Source organism: Cyclopterus lumpus, chromosome 14, assembly GCF_009769545.1.
Source record: "Cyclopterus lumpus isolate fCycLum1 chromosome 14, fCycLum1.pri, whole genome shotgun sequence".
Classification (NCBI taxonomy): Eukaryota; Metazoa; Chordata; class Actinopteri; order Perciformes; family Cyclopteridae; genus Cyclopterus; species Cyclopterus lumpus.
In genome coordinates, this window is record NC_046979.1 from 21,119,466 (window position 1) to 21,142,781 (window position 23,316).

Here is a 23,316-nt window from a genome sequence, read left to right on the forward strand (position 1 = left end):
GTTATTGTGTATATGATTACAGGAGGATTCTGACTCCTCAATATCAAAATTATCAGAAGCAGGAGGTGAGTCATGTCCCTTTCTGCCCGACAGGACTGTATTACAGCCACATGGCTTTTCACTGTACTTCTTCTCATTGCCACACCAAATCTTACTTTAAAAAAAGTGAATATTTACTCTTTGTCTCTTTGTCAACAATCAAAACATTGCATCAACTTTAGAATAACATATGCTTCATATGTTAACTTATCTATCACATTTCATTTGATCTTATGGCCAGAAACTGTAATAATACATATAGTCATATTTCCTCAGAAATTGATGGAAAACCCAAAGAAAAATCTGCCATCAAGCCAAGGTAAGAGCCTGATCAATAAACGTTCACTATCCACATGATTGATCATTACATTCATCACATTCCACAGGCACCTCTCATATTTGGTGCCAAATAGCAGTCTTCCCTGAGACATCCATGCACATTCAAACATCTTAGCAGTTGCCTAAAAGGATCTGCATGCTTTTGCAAACAGGCCCAAATCTGTAACCAACAATCAGAAGGACTCCAACTTCAGCTCCACCACCTCTAACTCTGCCACTCCACCAGTGTCTAGGTATCACTCCCACCTCTGTCCCTACCTGCCAAGGTTCTCTCCGTCTCAGTGCTCTCTGCTTTGAATGCTGACTATAGTATGAGACTGTGAAATAAGTCTTAATAGTATCACTTCTGTTATCGCAAGTGCTTTGTTTGCAAACAATTCATCACAACAAATAAAGCACTCTGTAATTGTAGCAAGAGAATGTAACTGAGACCTGTTACTCAGCTGCTTTGGTGACTGTCTTCTACTTCACTGCTTCACTAAACTGGGGAGGTTTTGCTTATAAAGTCAGGTATGAGTATTACCACTAGTCTACCTGAGTAATGAGGTCATTAGTCTTTGATCCACTAGTTCCGCAAACTCCAGTGCAATTACAAGCAGAACGGGTAAACAGGTCTTTCTATTTTAGGATGAAGGTGGTGAAAATGAACTCCGATGGTGCAGGAAATTATACTGATATGGAAAGAATCAGACAGGATGGTTTCTCTTTTAAAACACCTGCAGCTAGACTAACAGTAAAGCTCTGTTATGACTTTTTCATCTTATTTTTTATTATCAACTTTTAACTAATCGAAAACCACATAATTTTCATGGAACAGGAAATATTGTGGATTTTGTTTACGAAGAACAAAGATGCTAGAAACGATGTTGTGAGATTCTGCATGTGTTTCCCGGGATTTGAAAGCACCAGGGAGTAATGTCATCAAAAGCACAACAGGATTCCACTAATGTGCCATGTTATTGCATAGATCAGTATACTGAAATACTGATTGACTTTAATTCTGATCGAAAATGTTAGTAAGAACTTTTTAATACCTCTGTCTTAATAGTATTGCATATGTGTTTGAAGGAAATTATTGTAGAAGTGAAAAAAGAACTTAAAAAAGTGAAGGAGGAGATTATCACAGGTGAGCTCTACCTTGCATATGCTGTCTGTTGTCATTAGGTTTATTTATGAAGCTTATATAAACTTTTAATATTAAACAAATTATGTTGTGTTATACCCTGAGCTATATTACTGTTTCTCTCTCCCATCACTGATTCAGGAGCTGAAAAGTGCACAGCCAAAAGGTGAAGACTGAAAGCCAGAAGAATCGATCAAGAGAATAACTTATAGATGTGAATGTGTAACCTGATAGAAATTGGGCTATTTTCACATATCCCGACCAATATTGGATTTTGTTAAGCTAATTTTGATATTTAAAAGCAAAAAAAAAAATATTGGTCAATATTAATGTATTTTACATGAACACGTAACATTCACAAACTTTTTTTTTTATAAGAATGCCTCTTGTGTTTTAAAGAATGGTGGTTACCATATGTACTAACAAGGGAATTATTGCATTTAAAAAATAAACACTGTTTCTAAATTACCTCAAACATATCTCTGGCATTTCAGTATGACAATCTTGTGTTACCCAGTACATTTATATGCAACAGGAAGAACAACCAGTCCAGCTTCTACACTGTAGGACTCTCATGCTTTGTAAAAGTACTCAATTACAAGTAAAAAATGAATTGGCACTTGTTGCCTTGGTAAATATTCTGCAGCCTGATGGAGAGCAGTCAGGCTCCAGTGCGTAACTGGTTTTTGGTAGAGGAAAAACTATTTGGGAGAGGAAAAACTATGTATTACTACCGATACATAAAAACATAAAAACCATCAACCATCAAAGATACCACAATCTATAAGGAACAGCGACTACAATACTATAGTATATATATATATATAAATGAATGTGACATGTGAGTTAATACTGCCGCTCCCTGGGAATGGCATATATTAAAACAGCGACAGGTGGACTCCAATGTGAGCTCCACATCCTCCTCTTAAAGGATTATGTTCAAATAAGAGCTATAACACAGGGTCACAAATCAGGAGAAAGACAGTACTTGACTCAGCGTTTGACTGTTAAGCTTCTGTTCCACATCTTCACATAATTGGCAGGTTGTAGGAAACAAAATAAAGCTGAAAGTAAAAGTATAAACTAAGATAACACCAAGCAGAACATTGAGAGCACTTCTGCAAATATATATACATATATATATATATATATATATATATATATATATATATATATATATATATATATATATATATATATATATATCTCAAAATCATCTCTTCCATAATGGCATTACTATTATTAGGTAAATGGTTAATTTCAAGGTAAAATCATGAAATCACTGGTTAGGCTACACCATACACATACCTCTATATATCATGTATATCTTTTTAGATTAAAAAAAATTCTTAAATGTTTTTCGATTTTCTATCCCTACTACTATATGATTTAATGTAGCTATTTATTTGTTGCACCGTGGAAGCCTACTACTAGCCTACAAACTGATTATGATCATGTTTCTTTGAGATTCCTGCTGCTGAGCAGCAACCACACCAATTTGAGATTAATTTGCGCCGTCTTGCCTGCAGGGGGCGGTGTGTGTCTAAAGATCAGCCACCATCAATCTGCTACCAAGAAGAAGAAAGTCGTGTTTTCCTGGGTGGATGGCCTACTCTGGATCTAGCCTGTCAGAACTGCATTGAAACGAGAGCAACGTGGGATAAAGTCAGTGAAATGTGGGTTAAAGCCTGCTGTGATATCATTAAATGTCAAATCTATCGGATTTCGTGATAAATTGAGGCGCCTGTAACTCATAACGATAATGATTTGACTAACGTTAACGTACCCTGCTGTTAGCAAGGCTACATCAGTAATCTACAAGAAGGCATATGATCGCAAACGTAAGACAATGTTTATTAATGATAAACAAACTAACAAACAAATTCATGACAAACATAACTCATTAGTAACACTAGGGTAACGTTAACTACAAGTAACGTTGTCGTATGGAAGCATACGTATGCATTTTTACTGTAAAACACAAGCTAAATATGTGATACGAAGCTTTAACGTGATTTACGCTTAGCAAAGTGACTTCTAACTTTGGTGAGATTTAACATAACATTATTAGAAATTCGGGATTTGTGTTTGGTGTGTGGAGGTCTCAGGTGCACAACTAATATCGATTATTTTTCAGATGTTTAAGTAATTAGTAGATTTACATTTCCTAACTTAATCTCCCGTAACTGGTTCGTTGAAAGTTAATGTATCACTGTTAGCATTCCGCTAACAGCTGTCAGCGTTAAAGCGCTAACAGCTCGTTAGCTAGCTAACTAATGTTAACGTCAACTGTCAACCTTATATTAGCAACCTTATATTAGCTAAACACTGATTTGTTTGGTGAAATCAAACATTGAACCAGAGTTGCGAGCGACATAACGTAGCCGTCTCTAAATTACTTGAACCATCACGTTAACGTAATATTTTCCAGTAAGGTTGACGTTAATACGAAACTGGACATCGCACTTCTCCCTCAGGTAAGTTTGTCTTCTCTGTTCGATGGCCAAATCACATCGGGGTGAAAGTAACGTTACACGCTTCTCGAAAATGATATTGAAATGTGGTAACGTCACAGTTTTTGCAGACGTTGTGTTTCATCAATTCAGGCTACAGCTGATGAGCCAAAATGAAACCAGCATTCAAATTTGATGTTAATGTATGTCCAGTTTGTCCTCCATCCACTCAGTTTTAGACTTTTGTTAACACTAGTTGTCACCATAACTAACAAACCATGGTTACGATATTTTAATACTTATTAATCAGTACTTAATTTGTTTGTTAATGTTATTCCAGTTTTGGTGTGTCCTCTTAAGATAGTGGGTGATCTTTGACGTGTTTTGTCCAGATCAATAAAACCTGGTTTCACATCATCTGATTCACTTGTTTTCTGGAAAAGCTTAGCTGCTTGTCATCTACATATGTCCCATTAATGTTAGTATTCAGAATGACACAACTGATCCATTGCAGAACAATATAATAATTATAACCATACTATTATAGTGATTACATTATTCATGTTTAGTTATTTGCAGCACTACTGCTACTGTTCTATTGTTTTAACATCATCATATGTAGTCAAGGGACCGTGCTATGAAAGCCTTCAAAAGTACGTCATTACATAAAGTTAAACTCAGCTCAGCATGTGTTTTGGGTTTTGAAAGCTCTTACACATGTTGTGCTACCTTGCCGGCCACTTGTTCTAATCTGACCAGTCTTCATTTAGATTTTACGTTCATTTTAAAAGGTTTTTAACTTTATAAAACAATTCTGGAAATAAAGTGAATTAATTTGACCTCTGGAACTACTGTTGATTGTCTAAGCTACTCCATTATGCTTAATGGTTTCTTTTTTGAAAGTATTTGAACATGGCATTTTCTTTGTATCGTTTGTTTCCTTCAGCAGGTGCTGTTCAGATTTGATAGCTGTAACTGAGACTTGAACAGGCCAGAGAGAAGTCCACTGTTCCCCTACCCAACTTCCTGTTCCTGACCCTCTCTGAAACACATCTCTCACCATGAATGAAGTTAATATAGTCAGAGAGGGCTGGCTTCACAAACGAGGTAAGGAGCATTGTCTTGTCATGCTGATAATTCCAGAGGGAAACAGAGTGAACAGAGGGACATACACTACAAGTGTTCTAAATGGAAACCCTTTGGTTCAATCAGATCGAGCGAAAGGGTTCATCTAAAAACTACACTGATGTGCCTCTTGATTGGATGTATTTGATTCAGGTGAATATATAAAAACGTGGAGGCCCAGGTATTTTATCCTGAAGAGTGATGGTTCTTTCATCGGCTACAAGGAGAAACCTGATCTAAACGACCAGACCTCACCACCACTCAACAACTTCTCAGTAGCAGGTCAGTCCTCCAGACGCTAAAACATCTTTTTTTTCCTTTGCAACCAGTGGTTTCTGCTTTTCAAAGCTAGATGGCTGTTTTGACTTCCATACAAGTCATGGTTTAACACGCGTCGTAGTTTCCTATCAACATCCATCTTTGTTTTGGTTTTTTATTGCCATCAACACATATTGACAGTTACTTAACATTACAAAACAAAACTTGACATACATGCACATATATATATCAAACACACACACACACACACACCTATCTATCGATACATATACCTACAAACGAAACAATCATTCGTCATTGTGTTTTTCACAGAGTGCCAGTTAATGAAGACTGAAAGACCCCGGCCCAACACATTTGTCATTCGTTGCCTACAGTGGACCACTGTTATTGAACGCACCTTTCACGTGGACAGCAATGAGGAGAGGTAAGGACAGGGTAAAATGTCATACTAATAATAAGGTTTCTACTAGCCTTGTGTCAAACTATGGTAGCACCTTTCACAAAGCCTGTTCAAGGTGGGACTGTTCCGCCTCGTTGTTCTGTATGAAAGGTACAGAGGCTGAGAGTCGTTCCACCGCTGACGTTGATGTTATTTGGGAGCCTCAACCACACGGTGATTAAAAAAAATTATTAGCGGCTGTTAGCAACTTTAGCAACCGAGAATGGAAGTGAATTGGGGAGACAACAAGGTCTGGGAGCTTCTTATCCTCCAAGTAGAGTACCGTCATATAACAAGGATGGAAAAGTTGCCATTTTCTGCCCACCGTTTACGTTATACGTCACGCTTGATGTTGCCGCTGTTGTATTAAACATCATGCCTCTTTTATTCCTGTAATGCTGGTGTGTCATCTGAAGTCACATACGGGGTCGCTGTTGTTTGGTTCAGTGTGTTCAGTGTGTGTAAAAGACTCTGAACTGTATGGTGTATCTGTTTGATATAATGCCAAACAATATTTGGGATTTCTGCATTTCAGAGAGGAGTGGATGCGGGCAATCCAGTCGGTGGCAAACGGTCTTAAAATGAGGGAACAGGAGGAGGAACCAATGGATATGTTTGGCTCACCCAGCGAAAGCAGTCTGGAGGAGATGGAGGTGTACATGTCCAAGAATCGCTCCAAAGTGGTGAGACAATCCGTTGTTGGCAACATCGAAGCATAAGTTTGATCGAATCCCAAAAAAATTAATACAATAATGATTTGTCCTTGCAAAGACATTTGGAAACCTAAACAAGGATACATTTTGATGGGCACTATATTCTATTGACATTGTTTTCTACTGTATAATTTCTTCAGAATATCTTTCTAATGAGCAGTCCAGACCCCGAAAAATAATAATAATGAGCGATGTGGTGCTGCAGATTCAGCTGATAATTCCATGAGACACCTTTGTCACATGGGTGCTGTCAATGTATTTTTCCATATATGTCGTTGGTCTTTCTAAAAGTCTGACAATTAACAATATGGTTTTATTTTTGACGGTTTGAAGGATGAACTTTTAACAGCATTTCTCTGACTGAGCCTAGTAACTACTGATCCCTGGTGGACTCTTTTCATTTGGTTAGTTTCTGATATTCATTATTTATAGACCAAAGCAGTTTGTATTGAATAAGGATATTTCATTATACAGTAATACATTATTATACAGTAAGACATTCTTACAGTACATATGGACTACATCTTGACTGAACCTTACCAAACAATGTGCAGACAACTTATTTTTGAACATTTAAATTTTATGCAAGCTTTTCTGAAAAGATTGGAGAATTATTATTAATTGTAAAAAAACAACAACACACAACTAACAACTAATGCGGGTGTGAATGTAGAAGAGACATGTAACTTGTATTAAATGCTCATCTCTGTCTAAAGATTTATTGTATTTTTTTTTTAATCTAGGTTTTACAATTATTTTAAAACATGATTCCTAATGAGTTCTCACCTTCTAAACATTACAGACAATGAGTGACTTTGAGTACCTGAAGCTTCTTGGGAAGGGGACATTCGGGAAGGTGATTCTGGTCAAAGAGAGGTCCACCGGAGTTCATTATGCCATGAAAATACTACGCAAAGAGGTCATCATAGCCAAGGTAATTCCCAAGTGTAACTTTTATCCTGAAATGTAGTTATAGTGACCAGGGTTTTTTCGGTAAGGGGAGAAATATCATTCTTTTTGAAGGTAAAATGTTTTATTTGATACTTTTCATGCATCAATTGGTGCCCTTGCTCCGATAAAAATTATGGCCAGAATGCACCAAACTGAATCACTGCCCCCGGATCCCCATCCCTTAGTGCTTTTGGTGCTTGTCGCCGCTCTAACTAGACACCAGTTTTAACAAAGTTCAATCAAAAAATATGTTCCCACTATCACCATCACCCATGTTGTTTAACTACTTGGGACTGTACACACAAATCCTTTACACACAACAACCAGCGATTTCTGTCTGAAAATAACTAATAGATTATTAATTAATGTTGCTGCATAATGAATAATATGGGATTACTATTCCTTTTTTCATGTGCTTTTTGGCGTTCATTCGGGGTAAGTCATTGGAATACATATTTAGTTAACCGTATGAGGAATGTTGATATTGGCAGAAGTAGAAGAAGAAGCAGCCTAGTGCAGAGTGAAAAATCAAATTTACTTAAAGTCTGTTGAAGTGGAGCTTAAATTCTCATCTGATGCTGGATAGTTTAATAAATAGTAATACATTATATTTTAATCATTATCTTTAGTGTTCTGAATCTAACAATTCTGTCAGGTAATTGTAGTACTATGTTTTTCCTGTGAAGTACAGTTGAGTTGCACATTTAAGGCCAGGTTGCCTTTTTTTCATGAACCAGAGTCTATTTCAACGGTGTTTCTGAACGTGAGTAGTCCCTACTTTGGTGTGGGACTGAACTATGTCATTGCTGGTGTGTTGCTGCAGACCCAATAAAGCTCTGTGTAGAGTGTGAAGTTGTTTGTATGAACACCACCGGCTGAGCATTGGGCCCGTTCTGGACCGGTGTGTTTAGACACGAGGAGGCACCATTCTATGGCAAGCTGTTTGGTAACCCCTCCGTTGATATAAAGGAGAAATCTGCTTCTCAAAAGTTTATGATCGTCTTCACTAAATGCTGGGAGTTCACACACAATGATCTGGCAGTAGGTGTGACCACTCGTTGAGAATCGCTGATCTCAAACCGCGGAGGAATGGTATTTTTATGTTAAACAGAATACATATGTATTAGATTTGATGTACTGTATAAGTAATTGCAGCATTAGAAAACGGTTATTTAAAAATTCTATTTCATTTCATTTTTTGTAAAAAATAAAATAAAATGAGCAAAATGTTGTTTATTGCAGGGAGTTATGGTCTCTTTTATGGAGGTATCTTTGCAGTGCATGTCATCTTACTCTTACTTCAACCTGTAGAAGGGGAATCCTTCCTCCCCCGGATATCACACATGATGCATGCCCATTGTGAAAAAGCGTTTTGATGGATTATGCTCACTTGTGTTTCAACCTGCTCATTGAAAGAGGACAGAGTGGTAGAATAAGAGACTACTCTATATACCAGCTACATTCTTGTACCCCAGCTTTGAACATTTGGACGCTTTGCTGTAGTCAGATTCAAAGATCATATCATGTTTTTTTTAATACTTCATGTTTTCAGTGTTTCTGATAATAATGTGTTGGTTGGCAGGATGAAGTGGCCCACACAGTTACAGAGAGCAGAGTGTTACAAAACACACGACACCCCTTCCTCACGGTAAGAACAGTTGAAGGAGCTCTGCTGGTGAATGCAGCGCTGCCTCAGTTAGAGCAGCCAACTGTCTTTTTCATGAGCCACGTGGTCATCAGGGGAATTTATATATTATCATAAATAAATGGAACCAGATACAAAAATTGACAATTGAGATGCAATCTCATTTGCAATAATAAAGGCAGCAAAGGTACATACACTAGTACACATGTATTTCATACATACAATAAAATACAAAACAAAACACAGTAAAAACAAATGCCCAAGCATCAACAGAACAGGTTCAATAGAATATACAGTGTATAATAAATACAGACTAAAGGCAGCAAGACATGACAACATTGTTGTGCATGGTACCAGTCTGATGGCTCTCTGTGTGCCGAACGGCTATTGGATGACTGCGCACCTCAGTTATTTGCTTGATAGTGTAGTGTTCACATACAGTGTCTTTCAGGCCTTATTGGCCATATTTGGTTCAGACCTTGGTGAGTTGTAATAACTTCAGGATTCCTCTGACATTTCAGAAATCGCTGTCATCTGATCAAAATCCTAGTTTGTCCAATACAACAATGATTAATAACCTGCAAAACCCATTGTGGGTTACGTATTCAGTGCTAAATAATAAATGTTAGCATGCTAACATGGTAGCCTAAAAAAGTGGGGAGGTTTTCCTTTTCCGATCTGAGGTCCCGGGATAGTGATGTTGTATGTTGTACAGGTTGTAAAGCCCTCTGCAGTGAAAGTGCAGCCTCACTGGTGGATGTGTCATTGTTGCTGTATTAAAACAATATTGGGTTAGGTAAACTTTTTTTTGCTGTGTAATATGGATGTATCTAAAACAGGCAAAAAATGTCATGAGCTCTTTAACTGATGACGTAAATCATCAATATTTAGGGGAGGCCCTCAGATTTTCTTTAACATTCCTGTATGTAAGCAGACAGTGTTCATGTAGAATGTCTGAAACTCACCTTTTAATTCATGATAATTTCCATCTTGCAGACACTGAAGTATGCTTTCCAAACTCATGATCGACTCTGTTTTGTAATGGAATACGCTAATGGAGGCGAGGTGAGACCTCACAGTCACATGGAGATGCACTAAATGTCACTTGATGTCAACAGCTTTCCATGCACATTCAAACACTGCCCTTTAATTTTCAGCTCTTCTTCCACCTGTCACGGGAGCGAGTGTTCACAGAGGATCGGGCACGCTTCTATGGGGCTGAGATTGTGTCAGCGCTCGAGTACCTCCATTCACAAGATGTTGTTTACCGGGATCTCAAGGTGAATATACAATATTCAAACCATGACTTTTGAGAAAATTATGTGATGGATTCTGGTTTTACTTTTTAATCCATTCAATAAAGAAGATGTCTTTAGTTGGCATATAATTCAAGCATTTAGAAGCATTTGCTAGCAGTTTCAGTGTTTATTTTTTATTGATACTTCAAAGTTACATTTCCAGTAGAAATTATCTGGAAATGTTATTCTTTCACTGCTTTGATTCAATCAATTTGCTCAAAGCTAGTTATTCATCTTAAGTCTGACTAAGTTACCATGTATTATGGGGAAATTAAGACTTTTTGTCAAACAAAAAAACATGGTGCCTATGTCAAACTGCTCAGCTCTTTGATCAAAAGAGTCCCATCTGATGTGTTTGTCATTCTACTCTCTCTCAGCTGGAGAATCTGATGCTGGATAAAGATGGCCACATCAAAATCACAGATTTTGGCCTCTGTAAGGAGGGCATTACTCCTGACGCAACCATGAAAACTTTCTGTGGTACTCCTGAATATCTGGCACCTGAGGTAAGGTACTGAAACTGACTGAGTAGCACATGTTCTACATGAGCACTCACATTAGCACACACACACACACACTTAGTGTCTCCACTACAGACAAGGGGTGTATCGATTCTCCAAATGTATATACGTGTGTGTATATATATATATATATATATATATATATATATATATATATATATATGCATACATTTGGGCACCCCAACAGAAAAATTACATCAATATTTAGTAGATCCTCCTTTTACAGAAATAACAGCCTCTAAACGCTTCCTATAGCTTCCAATGAGGGTCTGGATTCTGGTTGAAGGTATTTTTGACCATTCTTCTTTACAAAACATCTCCAGTTCAGTCCGGTTTGATGGTTTCCGAGCATGGACAGCCCGCTTTAAAACAGACCACAGATTTTCAATGATATTCAGGTCTGGGGACTGAGATGTCCATTCCAGAACGTTGTACTTGTTCCTCTGCAGGAATGCTTTGGTAGAATTTGAGCGGTGTTTAGGGTCGTTGTCTTGTTGAAGTATCCAGCCCCGGCACAACTTCAACTTTGTCACTGATTCTTGAACATTGTTCGCAAGAATCTGCTGATACTGACTGGAATCCATGCGACCTTCAACTTTAACAAGATTGCCAGTACCTGCACTGGCCACACAGCCCCACAGCATGATGGAACCACCACCACATTTAACTGTGGGTAGCAAGTGTTTGTCTTGGAATGCTGTGTTCTTCTTCCGCCCCTTGTTATGTCCAAGTAACTCAATTTTAGTTTCATCAGTCCACAGCACCTTATTCCAAAATGAAGCTGGCTTGTCCAAATGTGCTTTAGCATATCTCAAGCGACTCTTTTTGTGGCATGGGCGCAGAAAAGGCTTCTGCCGCATTACTCTCCCATACAGCATCTCCTTGTGCAAAGTGCGCTGAATAGTTGAACGATGCACAGTGACACCATCTGCAGCAAGATCATGTTGTAGGTCTTTGGAGCTGGTCTGTGGGTTGAGTTGGACTGTTCTCACCATCCTTCGCCTCTGCTTACCTGAGATTGTTCTTGGCCTGCCACTACGGGCCTTAACTAGAACTGTGCCTGTGGTCTTCCATTTCCTCACTATGTTCCTCACAGTGGAAACTGACAGCTGAAATCTCTGTGCTAGCTTTTTGTATCCTTCCCCTAAACCATGATGTTGAACAATCTTTGTTTTCAGGTCATTTGAGGGTTGTTTTGAGGCTCCCATGTTGCCAATCTTCAGAGAAGATGCAAAGAGGAGAACAACTTGCAACTGGCCACCTTAAATACCCTTTCTCATGATTGGCTTCACCTGTGTATGTAGGTCAAGGGTCAATGAGCTTATCAATCAAATTTGGTGTTCCAATAATTAGTGCTAAAGGTATTCAAATCAATAAAACAAGGGTGCCCAAATTTATGCACCTGCCTACTTTTGTTTAAGTAATTATTGCACACTTTCTGTAAATCCTATAAACTTAATTTCACTTCTTAAATATCACTGTGTTTGTCTGCTATATGATATATTTAATATGTGTGTGTGTGTGTGTGTGTGTGTACACATATATTATATGTGTATATATACATATGTGTATATATATACATATACACATACATATATTTATGTATATGTGTGTATATATATACACATACATATATATATATACATACAATATATATATATACACACATACAATGTATATATATATATGTATGTATGTATGTATGTATGTGTGTATATATATATATATATATATATATATATATATATATTATGTATGCATATATATTTAATGCACTTATAAGTAATTATTGCACACTTTCTGTAAATCCTATAAACTTAATTTCACTTCTTAAATATCACTGTGTTTGTCTGCTATATGATATATTTAATATATGTATGTGTGTGTGTGTGTGTGTGTGTGTAATTTTTATAATGCACTTACGACCAAAGTTCTACTCTACGCTTTATACATACGGGCCCTGGTGTTTAACCTGACTTGTGAGAGATGTATAGAGTTCGTTAATGTGCAAAACATATAAATGTTCAAGTTTGCAAATTCCAAATCACTTCTTACTGCTATTATTGTGAATTGTAATCAGACAAATGTCTGTTTCTCAGGTCCTAGAGGATAATGACTACGGCCGAGCGGTGGACTGGTGGGGTCTGGGTGTAGTCATGTACGAGATGATGTGCGGCCGTCTGCCTTTCTACAACCAGGACCATGAGCGTTTGTTTGAGCTCATACTCATGGAGGAGATCCGCTTCCCCAGGAACCTGTCGCCTGAGGCCAAGTCCCTGCTGGCTGGCCTGCTCAAGAAGGACCCCAAACAGAGGTTGTGTGCGTGTGCGCGTGCATGTGCGCGTGTGTGTTTTGGGAATGTCTTCTTAATTCTTACATGATCGTGTTTGGACTGACAGGTTGGGTGGAGGTCCCAACGATGCCAAAGAAGTAATGAGTCACACATTTTTCATCACCATCAACTGGCATGATGTGGTACAGAAGAAGGTAAGGCATTGTGAGACTAAAGAAAGTGAAACTGAGGCTTGCTTCTAGTTACTGAAACAAGCCTTTAAATGTGTGATATCAGACACTTTTATCAGGCTTTAATAATTATTGTTCTCTGTAGCTTGTAGAAAAAATGCTTACATTTAGAAAACTGCTCTCAGGGTAGTGAACCGTGCTGCTGGAAAAACAACAGCTAATCTCCTTTTTCGATGATGTTTGCCGTGTGTCAGACATATTTAAAACGGTATGTCTTTTGAAGTCCTCAGTATTGAGCAAGTGGTTAAAAAATAACAATGGTGGAAAGAGAAAATAATAGAGCTTGTGTTCTTAACATTAACAACATAGAAACCCTGTTGAGTTTAGCTATGTTTATATCGTTCTTAGAGAAGATATCTCCCTGTTGGTCAGGAATGATACAACCCTGCTCCGCCACCTAGTGGATATGTATATTCTTCAGATATGAACAAAGTACACAGGCAGTATGTTAAACGTGCCTCCATTTAGTCATAAATCCAGTATTTTTCCAATTAAAGGGCATTTTAGTAATCTTCTCCCCTTCATCATCAGCTCATCCCACTCTTCAGACCGCAAGTGACTTCAGAGACAGACACCCGGTACTTTGATGATGAGTTCACAGCACAGACTATCACGCTCACTCCTCCAGACAAGTGTAAGTGTCCTCTGACTAGACAGCAACACTGTGTCAGTGCCTCATCCACCAGTGTCCATGATCACAGTCTGGGACTGGAATGTGATCACTGACTTCTGCTGTTGTCTTCTTACAGATAACAGTCTGGACTGTGAGGATCCCGGCCAACAAGCACATTTCCCCCAGTTCTCCTATTCTGCTAGCATAAGAGAGTAATAGCATCTCTGCCACACACATGCAAAAACACAGGAGACATTAACACCTGAGCCACATCCTTGCAGGTATAAAATGAGCAGAACTTCCATCTTCAATGAGGGTTTAGTCCATCAGGATCTAAGTGCCTCAGCTGGTGGACATATTGTTCAATAGAACCACACTACGGACAAAGCCATACTGGCTATACTGTATCAAACCGGACTTCACATAGTAATCAGCACAACTCAACAACACAAGGCCTGTAGCACATTTGAATGGCTGATAAAAAACTACTGCTGCTTTTTCAGACTGTAAACCACCAATCATTTTGAACACACTCTTGTTATGCTCTTTATGGAAGCCTTACAGTTCCTCCATGATGTTTCCAAGTACTCTTCTTCAGAACTAGCTGTTACCACCGGTGATAGATAGGTTTGTCTCTGAGGGAGGAAGCAGCGGGGCAGTTTGTTGGGTGTTTTTCTCTTAGTGTGTGTGGATCTTTTTTTCCTCTTTGTTTTTGAGAAAAGGTCATCAAATCCAAACTGAATCTCATCAGTTTAGTCAGTGAGTCTGTAAGAGCATGAGCTTTTGTGTGTCTTAATACAACGCTCGACATGTATCAGGAACAACAGATGAATTGATAACACATGATGAGCAGTGTCTCCACTGAGAAAATCTTTGACTTAAGCATGAATTGTCCTTTGTAAACTGTTTTTAATGAAAACTAATCACTTGTTTATTAGTTTGCTCTCATCTCAGAATTTGATCTCTGTGAACAGATCTGTCAAGTGTGATGTGTCAATTAATGGTAATTGGGTATACCTTGATGCACAAGGTGTATGTTATTTAAAAAATAATTATTTCTAATTTTTTTAAATTTCAACACATTTTGTATCTGTCTTGATCAGCACACACCATCCATGTGATTTACGAAACTTAATAAGCACTTAATGATTTGAAGCAGACCTCATATTTCTCAGCTGGACCATGTTCATAATGTAGTGGAGAGCTTCCTGGATTGGTGTTGGTGCTTATTATTTTTTAAACATCTCATGGAAATCTGTCTGATACAGAGTTTCACAAAGTGTGAGATACCAACTGTCCGATTCCTAATCCTGTTTACTTCTACTGTGGTCGAACACTGTAGTTTCCGATTTACTTCAACCATTGGCCAGATTTAGACTTTCAATTTCCCCAAAGTACTTGCATAGCTGCATGCAGACAACATTTAACATCAGAGAACTTTGGCTTTTATTTTGAACATATGAAGAAGAAAATGTAGAAACCTTCAACGGTAGGTATTAAAGTATTGTATCTGTCCTGAAACTCAGGTGTTGTATTAGCACTATTTCTAAAAGAAACGGCACTAAACAAATACAGTCACAGTGCTTTCAGTGCACATGTTCATATTTGGAGTATCATTCTTTCTTAGCATTCAAAGCTACCACTGTCATATTTCCAGTTGTTATAATGTATCTTTGTAGACTTTCTATGAAAGTAGTCTTTCCTCAGATCAGCACCCACCATGTGGTACTTAATCTGTTTGAGACTTTACGAGTTTGAATGTCCTTCTGGTTATTCTGTATCTGTCATCTCTTTGTACACCACTGCTGCTTCTCACACTTGACTGAGCTGGAGAGCTAAGTCATCCAGCGAGCTTTGTATATCATGAACATAGTCCATTGTCAGATTTAGTGTTTGAGTGCAATGACTTGCAAGTATGTCTTTTCATTATTTCCAGTTTCTCCCATCTATTATGAATTGCAGCACATCTTTTTAAATGTTAAAAAGGAGAACTTCACCGTTAAGATTTTAAATATTGGGTTTTATACTGTACATGAATAAGCACCCAACATTGTTTTGGTGCTACACTAATGAGTCACTGGTAATAAATAGAGCTAGTGCAAACAACCTGCTTCCTGTGCTCACGGAGCTTCTATCGCATTGTCTCTCTTGAAATCATTTCAGTGGTTCTTTGTTTTTGCTATTTTTCCTCATCTTTCCATGTACCGTGAACCTCCTTCACTGATAGTCTGCATTTAAGGAAATTCATTATAGTTGAAAGAATTGTATATGGTTTCAATTTTATTAAAATGTTTCTATGAATGTAATGCGGAAATACTGATCCAATATTAATTGTTAAGTGTCTTAATACATGCTAATGTTAGTCTTAATTTTTTCATCCCTCCACTATAAGGTGCTGCACAAGTGAACGATAAGCAACACGGTGGTCGTTGAACAACTGTTTGGACTGTGTGGAAATGTTCACAGGTACAACAACTTGGAGCCGATGTGCAGACCAATGTAAAGAGCCCATCAGCTGTGTTAAATGAAGGAAAAGCACCAGTGTGTAAATGATAGGCGCAGAGGGGGAAAACAGTTGTCCAACTTTTTCATATTATATTGAGTGTCCATCAGACTGAAGTGCCATTTCAGAAGTGTTTCCATATAGAAACAGTCTTCCTCTATGAAAGTTACATTGAATATATATGATGATATATTTGTGTGGCATGGGCATATTAACAAACAAAAATATGTTGTGCTCTCTGCAGCCAGAGAGGTCCTGGTCTGTGATGACATTGCTGCAGTTGAGGTTTGATATGACAATTAATTGAGAATATCAAAAATGCTGTGTGGCTTAAACCCTGAGCCTTCAACATTCCTGTAGCCTAGCTCAGCTGTTAACTGTTTATCCATGAATTAAACACATGCTGATCTGATTAAGGCCAAGGTAATCCTTCAAATTCAGTTTTCATAATGACCCTTCACAAGCCCGTACAGTAGCGTATGTGCTGTATTCTCCGGAGTCACTAAAGAGACACTTGGAAAAAGAAGCGGAGGTCTGGTGGGGCAGAGTGGATGATTATGACATCACACCTCTGCATGATATTATCCAGCAATGGGGACCTTGGTTCAAGGTCCTGCATCCGTACTCACCACCAGGGCACCCAAACACATTGTACCTTTAACTACTCCCTGATACAAGAACATCATTATGAGATCCTGTGGGAAGGCCTGGAACATGAGAGTGAGGTTCATGGAAACCCAACTGTGAAGACTCGGGAGGTCTATGCAGGGAAGCAAGGAGTAGCGGCGGCTGTAGAGTTGATGCCAGAGTTGCAGGTTTTTTTATGCACTCTGACACCTCAGCCCCACACATCAGTGTTGGTCCAGAGTGGGGGCGTAGCAAAGAACATGGGTCTAATGGTGAAAGCAGGGATTGAGGCTACGGACTGGGTGCCCACACAGCATTAAAAACGTGCACTACTCTCCATCTGAGAACATGTACAGAATTGCACACACATCGGAGGTCCAGTTAGTCCCCAGACACATGCTTAGCCGCACACATGGTAGAGAAAACACTGATCATGGGGATACTGAAAACATGCTAGGCTTATTTCCAAATATTTTGGACGGAAGGGTGAGCTGATGTGGGACTGATTCCGATGGCTCCCGTTGAGATAGTTGAAAAAAGGGACGATTCCAATTTATCGCCACCAGCATAAGATGATAAAAAGGCTGTTGAAAGCAGGTGTAATGGAGAGGGCGAGGTCCCCCTAGAATACGCCTATTAATCCGATCTCATTCAGGTTTGTTGGTAGCACCTGTGTCACTCCTTCCTCAGTTGTTTTTGGTGGCTCATGGAGTTTCCCATGTAGCCAGGGGGGAGGTAATGAAGGCTTTACAGCAAGGGTGGGCAAACTACGGCTACGCTGTAACGCTTTGTACCCTCGGGGCTGCGCTCCTGCAGCAGAACACGGCAGGTTAAAGAGCGCAGTCACGCTTTCTGCTGCAGGAGAAGCGCACACAAACAGCCTGAAAGAGCGCTGAGCAATAAATGAGCATTAAGAAACATCGATTCTGGTCTGTTGCCGTCATCGTGCTTCAGGAGGAAACTCAAGTCGGGAACGGACAAGCGTCACAGCGCTGCGTTCCTTGCTTTCTGCAGGCGTGTCAGCCGGCTGCGAGTCCAGCCGGCTGCGAGGCCGCCCTCCCCTCACAGGCAAGCTTACCGCTGGAAAGCTCACTGTAATGTACCGCATACCGCTGGAAAGTGCCGCATCTTAGTGTTTACAATCCTTTGGAATTCCGTCGTAAAGCGTTCATTTTCGAAGAGTTCTGGTAGTTTGAATTTGGCATGTCACTTTCTGTTGCGGAGACGGGGTTCATAGGCCTACTACAATAGTTTTAGAGTTGTAAAATTAACAGCTGCATCCAGAGTATTTTTCCTCGGCATAACTAACGCACATCAAACCCACAGGACTGCACCGCCCCGGACCAACAACACCGTTCCACTGAAACGGTTTCTTTACTTTTTAGTTATTGGCTTTTACTTGTAATTCATATTGGTTCACATAAACACTCTTCATCAGGGGCGTCGTTGGGCCTATTTTAGGGGGGCTACAGAATGTGTCTGTCTGTAGTTGTTAACAAGTGTTACCTGCTTACATTCAGGTTTACCTGTAAGTCCAGGTAGTTACAGAATGTGTCTGTCTGTAGTTGTTAACGAGTGTTACCTGCTTACATTCAGGTTTACCTGTAAGTCCAGATAGTTACAGAATGTGTCTGTCTGTAGTTGTTAACGAGGGTTACCTGCTTACATTCAGGTTTACCTGTAAGTCCAGGTAGTTACAGAATGTGTCTGTCTGTAGTTAACAAGTGTTACCTGCTTACATTCAGGTTTACCTGTAAGTCCAGGTAGTTACAGAATGTGTCTGTCTGTAGTTAACGAGTATTACCTGCTTACATTCAGGTTTACCTGTAAGTCCAGGTAGTTACAGAATGTGTCTGTCTGTAGTTGTTAACGAGTGTTACCTGCTTACATTCAGGTTTACCTGTAAGTCCAGGTAGTTACAGAATGTGTCTGTCTGTAGTTGGTAACGAGTGTTACCTGCTTACTTTCAGGTTTACCTGTAAGTCCAGGTAGTTACAGAATGTGGCTATCGGTAGTTGTTAATGAGTGTTACCTGCTTACTTTCAGGTTTACTTGAGGCAAATGAAAGGGAAGTTAGAAACGGTCTCCATTGAGCGAGTGTGAACAAGCGAATTCGAAATACAATAAATAACTATCGACATCTCTCTATTCTTTGCATTAATATAGATTATTATAATATATTTTTTCCATTGAATGGTATATTTGACACTGAACTTGTTCATCTTTATCTCAGTGATAGTGTCCAAATGAGAATAAAATATCACTATGACCCTGAAATTCTGTCTCTTGTGTTATCATATACTGAATGCAAGCAAAACTACAGAGCAAAATCACACTCTGATTGAACCAATCTATGAACTGTCAGAAACAATGGATATCAGGGGCCCCATGCAAAATTTGCTGTGTGCTACACATTTACCAGGGTAACACTCCCCTTGGGGCTTAGCCCCCCTTTCTGGGAATCCTACAAACGCCCCTGCTCTCCATACATCTGATACTGGCCCGGCCCGTCTCAAATTTTAAAAGTCAATGTGGCCCCTGAGCCAAAAAGTTTGCCCACCCCTGTTACATATGGTTCCTTTGGGCAACATTATCAGGAAACACTCCATAAACTCTCATTGTTATGCAGATGATACTCAATTACATCTATCGATCAAACCAGAGGAGACCAAACAGCTCGCTAAACTTCAAGTATGTCTTAAAGACATAAAAACATGGATGACCTGCAACTTCCTGATGTTAAACACAAACAAAACTGAAGTTATTTTACTGGGCCCTGAACACCTCAGAGATCAATTATCTGGTGATGTGGTTTCTGTAGATGGCATTGCCCTGGCATCCAACACCACTGTAAAGAATCTCGGCGTTATCTTTGATCGGGACTTTAACTCCCATGTGAAGCAAATCTCAAGAACTGCATTTTTTCATCTACGTAACATTTAAAAAATCAGGCACATAAAAAAAATGCAGAAAAGCTGGTTCACCCGTTTGTTACTTCTAGACTGGATTACTACAACTCCTTATTGTCAGGGTGCTCTAATAAGTCTCTTAAGACCCTCCAGTTGATCCAGAATGCTGCAGCTCGTGTACTCACAAAAATTAAGAAAAGAGATCACATTACTTCTGTATTAGCTGCTCTGCACTGGCTCCCTGTAAAATCAAGAATCACATTTAAAATTCTCCTCCTCACCTACAAAGCCTTGATTGGTGATGCACCATCATATCTTAAGGAGCTTGTAGTACCATATTGCCCCACTAGAGAGCTGCACTCACTAAATGACTACCTGTGGTTCCTAGAGTCTTCAAAATTAGGATGGGAGCCAGAGCCTTCAGTTATTAAGCTCCTCTTTTATGGAACCAGCTTCCACTTTCAGTCCGGGAGGCAGACACAGTCACTTCATTTAAGAGTAGACTTAAGACTTTCCTCTTTAATAGTGCTTATAGTTAGGGCTGGCTCAGGTTTGCCCTGGCCCAGCCCATAGATATGCTGCTATAGGCTTATAGGCTGCCGGGGGATGTCCTCTTCTCTCTCTACTTATGGATAAATCTCTCCATTGCACCTTACTAACTCTGCTTCCTCCCCAGAGTCTTTGTGATTTCACGTCTCATAGGGTCCATTGGACCTGGCTGTGTCTGATGCCTCCTGCCTGGTGAGCCGACCTCCTGGCATGAACCTGCTGATGCGCCATGGCCCCTGCTGATGCGCCCCACCCCCCCTCCTCTCTACCTCCTTCTGTTTCATGGATTGTGGAGGTCCATTCATACATTGTCATATTAATTTAATGTGTTTATGTAACTCTGTAATGCTGTTCATTCTGTACACATGGCATCTATTGCTTCTGTCCATCCGGGGAGAGGGATCCTCCTCTGTTGCTCTCCTGAAGGTTTCTTCGCTTTTTTCCCCGTGCAAGGTTATTTTTGGGGAGTTTTTCCTGATCCGATGTGAGGTCCTGGGACAGGGATATATGTTTATATTATATATAATATAAACATTATATATATGTTTATATTTATATATAATAATTATATATATAATGTTTATATTTATATATATATAATGTTTATATATAATGTTTATATATATATAATGTTTATATATATGTGTGTTTACATGTTTATATATGTTTATATTTATATATGTTTATATATATAATGTTTATTTATATAATGTTTATATATATGTTTATATATGATGTTGATATATATATAATATATAATGTTTATATGTATGTATAATATATGTTTATATGTATGTATAATATATAATGTTTGTATATCTGTTACTGCGGAAAATTTAAATGATCCGAGGAAATTTTGGAAAACTATAAAATCCCTCTCTGTGAGCAAGATCTCACAAGCTGCTTTTATTGTGAAGGATTCTGTCACTGTTCATGACAAATTGGAGATACTGAATTGTTTCAACAAACACTTCATATCTTCTGGCTCTCTGTTTGACTCTTGTTGTCCAAGGTCTGTGAAACCTTGTACTGGTGTTCCAAACTATACTGGTCAGCCTTTTAATGTTACCATTTTTCCTGTGCAGGAGGTTCATAAAGCCCTAATAAGTCTAGATCACAGGAAACCTCCAGGGCCTGACTGTATAGACCCTTACTTTTTGAAACTGGCTGCTGACTTTGTTGCAGAGCCACTTGCATATATTTTTAATCTGACAGTGAAAAATAATGAAATTCCATTGAAATGGAAATCTGCTTTTGTTCTCCCACTGTTTAAAGGTGGAGACCCAGCGATTTAAAATAACTATAGGCCAATATCAAATTTATCTGTACTTGCTAAAATCCTTGAAGCTCTTGTGAGCAAACAACTGAAGGAGTTCTTATACACTATGCCATTTTATCAACCTGTCAGTCAGGCTTCAGGAAAAAACATAGCACTACTACAGCTGCACTGAAAGTGGTAAATTACATTATTGTTGCTCTTGACAAGAAGCAACATTGTGCGTCACTGTTTATTGATCTGTCAAAGGCATTTGACACAGTTGACCATGATGTTTTAAGGCTGAGGCTCCTCAGCTCAGGGCTCTCTGAACAAGCAGTTGCTTGGTTCACGAGCTACCTGGAGAATAGGTCTCAGTGTATCAAGTATGAGGGTCTATCATCTGATATTGCAACCATCTGTAAAGGTGTGCCACAAGGCTCTGTATTAGGTCCACTTTTATTTACTGTGTATATAAATAATCTGGACCAAAATGTGGTGGAAGCAAACTGTCACTTTTATGCTGATGACACGGTGATATATTGCTGTGCAGGCAATTGACCTTTTGCACAAAGCTTTTAATGTTGTTCAAAATACCCTATTTCAACTTAAACTTGTTTTAAATACAGATAAGACAAAACTTATGCTGTTTTCAAAATGTCGGAGTCGGCCACAGAATATCCCTTCGGTGGTCACTCTTGAAGGAGGTGAAATAGAGGTGGTTGACTCTTATAAATATCTGGGCATTTTGATTGATGACTCCCTCACTTTTAAGCCACATGTGCACTAGCTGGTGAAAAAGTTGAGGTTAAAACTGGGTTTTTATTTTCAAAATAAGATGTGCTTTTCAACTAATGTAAAAAAGTGATTAGTTGCTGCTACTTTTTTACCTGTGTTGGACTATGGTGATCTTCTTTACATCCGTGCCTCTGCTAACTGCCTTCATATGGTGGACACGGCTTACCATGCTTCACTGCGGTTCATTACCAACTGCAAAGCTCTGACTCACCACTGTGAGTTATACTCACGGGTAGGATGGCCTGCTTTGGCAACCCGGAGGCGCTGTCATTGGTACACCTTCATTTATAAGGCAATCCTTGGTCTGCTGCCAAACTACCTGTGTGTCCTCATCAGGAAGAAAAGTGTGGGACAATACTCCTTGGGTTCTCAGGACTTCCTGATGCTCACTATCCCAAAAACCAGAACAGAAACGAGGAAAAACGCATTTGTGTACTCTGCACCCTCATCATGGAATATGTTGCAGAATGAGTTAAAACTCAAAGATCTGATATCACTTACTGGTTTTAAAATTTTTAAATGAAAGAAATGGAGGCAGGTTCCCAAAAATGTCAATGTTTCTTAAATTAATTTGGTTATGTCACTGTCTCTTAACTGTCTTGGCCAGGTCACCC

At 39.0% G+C, this 23,316-nt stretch overlaps 1 protein-coding gene across 5 annotated transcripts; it reads left to right on the forward strand.

Annotated features, from left to right (window-relative positions):
- Positions 1 to 3,046: 3,046 nt before the first annotated feature.
- LOC117742397 (RAC-beta serine/threonine-protein kinase-like) lies at positions 3,047 to 15,665 on the forward strand. 5 transcript variants are annotated; one of them, XM_034549695.1, is made up of 14 exons: positions 3,047 to 3,177; positions 4,901 to 5,061; positions 5,233 to 5,361; positions 5,671 to 5,782; positions 6,333 to 6,480; positions 7,313 to 7,444; positions 9,044 to 9,109; positions 10,103 to 10,171; positions 10,264 to 10,386; positions 10,782 to 10,910; positions 13,025 to 13,239; positions 13,325 to 13,412; positions 13,980 to 14,082; positions 14,198 to 15,665. In XM_034549695.1, the coding sequence occupies exons 2-14, from the start codon at positions 5,016 to 5,018 to the stop codon at positions 14,275 to 14,277; spliced, it is 1,440 nt and encodes a 479-aa protein (XP_034405586.1). In that variant the 5' UTR covers positions 3,047 to 3,177; positions 4,901 to 5,015; the 3' UTR covers positions 14,278 to 15,665. The 5 variants fall into 5 exon arrangements, with proteins under 5 accessions (XP_034405586.1, XP_034405587.1, XP_034405591.1 ...); XM_034549696.1 differs by having other exon boundaries at positions 3,059 to 3,177; positions 4,904 to 5,061; XM_034549700.1 differs by lacking the exon at positions 3,047 to 3,177 and adding an exon at positions 3,184 to 3,342.
- Positions 15,666 to 23,316: the final 7,651 nt, after the last annotated feature.